Source organism: Sorghum bicolor, chromosome 1 (genome assembly GCF_000003195.3).
Source record: "Sorghum bicolor cultivar BTx623 chromosome 1, Sorghum_bicolor_NCBIv3, whole genome shotgun sequence".
In the NCBI taxonomy this organism is placed as follows: Eukaryota; Viridiplantae; Streptophyta; class Magnoliopsida; order Poales; family Poaceae; genus Sorghum; species Sorghum bicolor.
The window spans coordinates 61,153,735-61,159,376 of NC_012870.2; the positions used below are offsets into that span (position 1 = coordinate 61,153,735).

Consider the following 5,642-nt stretch of genomic DNA (forward strand, 5'->3'; position numbering starts at 1 on the left):
GGTGCATTGTCCATTATGTTTATGAGTATTTTTTTATTACAAAATACATGATTCATATGGTACAATTAACTTGACACTACATTACAAAGATGCTATGCATGAGCTTTTACCATCTTCTTAAAACTACTCAGAAACCTAGAGCTAAAGTCAACTCGCTCTAACACCAACTATACTACAATACTAGTACTATGACTACAACTTGGGAGATTAGTGAGTCTTTCTCCTTGTGTTGTGTGTTCCAAGTGGGAGGGGCACCTCCTATTTATAGCCTTGAGAGAGTGAGGAGGTGGGCCCTTTAGTCCATGTGAAAGCATCTCAGACACACCCTCAATTGAAACCACCATTCCACTAATAGATAAGATTCATCCATTTTGTGTTGGCTTGGATGTGAAAAAAGATGATGTGGTTCAGGAGTTGGTGGGGTAGGTGGGGTCGGGCAACACCTCCACCCCGTCCCCTTCACTTCAAGTGACCTGGCTATAAGGAGTGGTGCTTCCCTCTTCTGTGTGGTGGCCCTTGAGGGAGTGCTTAGGAGTGTGGGTATGAAGTGTGCATTTGATTACCGACGTAGGGATGGTTGACCCATGGATTCATGTGTAGCTTTATTCGGACCTTTGATCATGAAATGACATGCAACCAATAATGGATGAGCTTAAGAGTGTGTTTCTTCATCATGGGTTGAGTTGGGAGGCCAGAATGGCCAAGCCCAGGTCGGTCTACCCATATGAACTTTGGGCGACCCACTAAGGAGCCCATTTTTGTCTCCATTGTTAGTAGTTTCCAAAATATATGTATTTATCATTTTATTCCACATTAAAAGTATGGGTTATGTTTATAATTTATCTTAAAAGTACACTTTCTTGGCAGTAAAAGTGGTGTATCATGACTTTCAACACTGCTCTTCTGTGCGTGCCTCAATTCTAGTCTTTTGTGTATTGATTTTGCTCTGTTCTAAGATAGACCTCGTCATTTCTAGTGTTATTTGTCATATGTTGCCATGTGTGATCTAGGTGATTAGAAGAGAGGTGGTTTGTGCTAAAACTGGAGCATATGCTAAGTTCATTGTCGATGAGAAGAATTTTGATTGACTCTTGTTCTCACCCTTCTCCCTCTAGTTGCCATTTTGAAGGAATCCTTGGGTCTGTTTACCATTGTGGAAGCAAGTGTTATAAAAATTGAGTCTAAGTTATTGCGACAATGTGATACATTGATATGTGACCTAGTCTACTTCCTTCTTAGTAAATGTTGTCTCAGAGTTTTCTATAGAAATAAAAATATTCACAAGTTTATTCTATGGACAAAATTCCTATCTGAGCTACATGTTTCACTTTCATAAGATACTTATATATACTGCCTATTATTGTGTTAAATTATGTTGAGGTTCGAGCCATTACAAGGTATTGTCCTTCGAATGTAATCATTTTATGTTTACCTTTGATTGTTACTCATAATATGCTTGGTAAGAGCATCTCCAAAAGTTTCCAAAACCCAGTTCTAAGAGCATCTCCATTAGTTTCCAATAAGGTAATTGATAAATCAATGAGTTTTCCAAGTGGGTAAAAAATATTGGGAGCACATTTGTTGGGGTCCTCGAATAATTTCTAAAATTTCACTTATAAAATATAGAAAGCAATTTTACATCAGAATCCCGAACTATTTCCAAATCATCTTATTAGGGGGTGTTTGGTTGGAGGGATTAAAGTTTAATAGGTATTGTACCACATTTATAACTATATCAACTACTGTCCAATCATGGACTAATTAGGCTTAAAAAATCATCTCGTAAATTATTAATTGTATTTTTAGTTTCGTAAATAGTCTGTATTTAATACTTTATGCATGTGTCCAAATATTCGATGTGATAGAGACTAAAGTTTATCTCGTGGAACTAAACAGGGCCTTAACCACTTCTATACTTTCTGTACATTTGCATTAAGAACTCTAACTTACCACTTATTCTTTCCTACGTCTTTCCACCTCTAGATTGGCCAATTGACACGCGCACGAATATTTCCGCACGATTGAGATGTTTTTTCCAAGCGCGGAAATATTAGGAGTTGAGATAGGGAGTTGTTGTAGAGCAGTTCTTTTTAATCTTACCAAAAAATCAAGATTGGGGGGTTTTGGGAAATATTGTAGATGCTCAATCTTTTTTGGGAGGCAAGATTGGAAATAATGCTCTCTAATAATTTCTTATCTCAACTCCTACCTTTTTGCACTTGGAAAATCGATCCAATTATGCAGAAATATACATGTGCGTATCAATGAGTCAATCCAGAGGTGGAAGGAAGCACAGAAGATTAAGTAAGTACAGGTTGTCCATCTTAATAAGAGATTAAGTGCTTCATTTCGCTTAAAATCTACGTTCCCTCCAGAAGCACTCTTTCTTGTACATTTTTTCGGTTGACTGAAGGTACAATAGAGAAAGAAAGTATAAAAATGGTTAAGTGTTTTGAAAAGAATTCGGAACTTCTAATGCAAATTTATTTTTTATTCTTTTAGGAGTGATATTTTAGAAACGGTGTGCCCCCATGATTTTTAGCCACTTAAAAAATCATTAATTTATAAATTTGGTTTTTTTTTTGAACTAGTGTGGATGTTGTAAGTATTGTCCTTCAAAACTTCACGTTTACCTTTGATTGCTAGCCAAAATATGTTTGGTTATGCTAAATTGTACCGTCTCTAATCTAGATTATAAGACGTTTGACTTTTTTGACACTAAATTTGACCATTTGTCTTATTCAAAAACTTACGTAAATATTTTTATTTGTCGTGGCTCGGTTTATTAATAAAAGTATTTCAAAATAACTTAATATTGACTATATTTGCACAGTTTTATTAAAAAAAGATGAGTAGTCAAACTTGGAGTTAAAAAAATCAAATGTCTTATTTGGATGGAGTTAGTACATCAGATTCAAACTTAGGCATTCACCGTACGCTCCACATTCACGGATCTTCGCACTCGTCCACAAATAATTGGTCTTGGGATAAAAACTCAGCTAAATTTCTGTTGCAGAAAGACATGGGAGCTAAAAGAAGATTTAAGGCTTTTCGTAACTTCGGTTACATTTGAGTTTTAACCGTTCTAATAAATTAGATTCATGTTCCTCGTAAACTGGCGGTTTCGTCATCAATGCAATAAACAGCCTTGAGTTTTCTTTTGCCCCACTTTTGTTTTACCCATTTCAGTTCAGCATGCAAATCTGGTTCCTTCAGCTATGGCGGCATCATGTCCGATGCTCCCATTCGATGAAGCACGGTGGATCATCCGAATTCGCCGGATCTTCGATGAGGAGATCGAGGTCAGCGAGGACCAGCCCATCTGCGTGTTCGATGTCCCCAAGCCTCTGCTGAGCACGAAACCTGAAGCCTACATCCCCCAGCTGGTGGCCATTGGCCCATACCACCATTGCCGCGAACAACTCTGCGACATGGACAGGTGCAAGCTCTCGGCGGCAAAGCGAGCCCAGAGCCACCTCCCGGCCATGGACTTCCAACACCTTGTTGACGTCTTCACGAATCTAGAGCATCTAGTTCGTGCTCACTATCACAGGTGAGGTGGTGAGACACGCTACTGACAACATCTTTATCTTAATTCTCGTTCATACTTGAAGAATTTCTGATCTTTAATTTCTTGTTTGTAGGCATCTGAACCTGAGCAACGAGGCACTTGGTTGGATGATGGCCATCGACGTGTCTTTCCTCCTCGAGTTCCTGCAGACTTTCAGCAAGAACGGCGGTAACCAGCAGAGAGTAGCGCTGCAGAGGATCCCCTCCAGGATGTCACATCTGGTAGACCCCTCTCGCCGGACATCCTCCCACAGCATGCTGCTCCGCGACGTGGTCATGCTGGAGAACCAGGTCCCTCTCTTCCTGCTCCTGAAGGCGATCGAGTCCCGGCGGTGCCCGCAATCGCCGGCGCAAACCGTGCTGAGCTCCATGCTGGTTGGGTTCTTTCAGGAGGTCTCCACGTTCAGAGGGATTGGCCGTCCATGCACCGACGCCAATCGCCATGCCCACCTGCTTGACTTCCTCTACTCAAACATGGTGCCTAGATGTGCCGAAGAATCACACGGAGAAGCCGGAGACGAGTCTTGCCATGATCACAGAAAGAGCACACTGAATTCAGTCATGGACTTGCTCGTCAGTCGTGGCTCCAAGATCGTGTCAGTGGTAGTAGATTTCTTGCTGAGGATCCTCCTCAAGTTCATAGCCAGCCTTCCATGCCTGTCGGTGCTCGGAGAGCCCATCGAGCAGCTGACGCAGCACGCGGCCGAGCCAAGCGGCGGCGCCGGCGCACCAGGTGGTGTTGAGGACAAGAACAGTAGGTCGCCTCTGCTCGAAGAGATCGCGGTGCCATCCGTCGCCGAGCTAGCGTACACCGGCGTGAGGTTCTGCCCGACGGTCGGCGACCTCTCGGCGGTCGACTTCTGCGCGGCCACCGCGACGCTGCACCTCCCGGTGGTGGGCGTGGACGTCAACACCGAGGTGGTGCTGCGGAACCTGGTGGCATACGAGGCGGCGGCGGGGCTCGGCCCGCTCGCGCTCGCGCGGTACGTGGAGCTGATGAACGGGATCATCGACACGGAGGAGGACGCGCGGGTGCTGAGGGAGTGCGGCGTCGTGCTCAACTACCTCAGGAGCGACCGGGAGGTGGCCGAGCTGTGGAACGGCATGACGAGGTCGGTGAGGCTGACGAAGGTGCCCGCGCTGGACAGGGTCATCGACGACCTCAACAGGCACTACGGCGGCTGCTGGAAGGTGAGGGTCAGGGCGTTCGTCAAGGCGCGTCTGCTTGGCTCCAGGGAGCTGTTCGCCTGTGTCGCCGTCGTCTTGCTCTTCCTCTTCGTCGGCCTCCAGGCGTTCTGCGTGCTTCGTGGCTGCGTCCCTGTCTCGTACGGGATGGCCAGCAGGAAATTCGGTGCCTCATGACTCGTCAGAGCTATCCACTCAGATGACCATACCATTAACACTAATGGAGCTGCCTACCATAATCAGCGGTAGATAATGTACTTGGCTGAAAACCATGCCTACAAGCTCAAACGAAAAGATTGTAAAGATTTGATGGGTAGTCGTTTGATGTTTGCTTCCTACTCTCCCCGTCTTAGAATTAGGCTGTGTTTAGTTGGTGAAGTGAAAAATTTCATGACACTGTAACACTTTCATTTGTTTGTGGTAATTATTGTCCAACCATAGACTAACTAGGACTCAAAAGATTCGTCTCGTCAATTTCGACCAAACTGTGTAATTAGTTTTTATTTTCGTCTGTATTTAATATTCTATGCATGTGTCTAAAAATTCGATGTGACAGAAAATCTTGAAAATTTTTAGGTTTTTGGGTGGAAGTAAACAAAGCCTTATTGAAGTTCTATGACTCAACTTTTCCGAGAATGCTCGACATTATAGCTCTACTCTAGGCTAATCAGACATCAACCATCCGTCATCCTCGCCTTGTTTAGGCCTTGTTTAGTTTTCAAAAAATTTTGGTAGCACTTACGTTTGTTTGTGGCAAATATTATTCAATTATAGACTTAGTTTGTTTGTGCCACGAATCTTGAAAAGTTTTTGGTTTTTGGGTGAACCAAACGAGGCCTTAGTTTCTAGAATGAAAAGTTTCTTTTAGTATTATAACACTTTCATTT

The 5,642-nt window shown here is 43.3% G+C and overlaps 1 protein-coding gene across 1 annotated transcript; it reads left to right on the plus strand.

Moving 5' to 3' along the window:
- Positions 3,457 to 4,996, plus strand: LOC8063197 (putative UPF0481 protein At3g02645). Its single transcript, XM_021452024.1, has one exon. It carries the CDS (start codon positions 3,679 to 3,681, stop codon positions 4,930 to 4,932), a length of 1,254 nt encoding a protein of 417 aa, XP_021307699.1. The 5' UTR covers positions 3,457 to 3,678; the 3' UTR covers positions 4,933 to 4,996.

Excerpts from the sequence above, each read along its gene's own strand:
- LOC8063197 (XM_021452024.1), top strand. The coding sequence starts at position 3,679 with ATGATGGCCATCGACGTGTCTTTCCTCCTCGAGTTCCTGCAGACTTTC.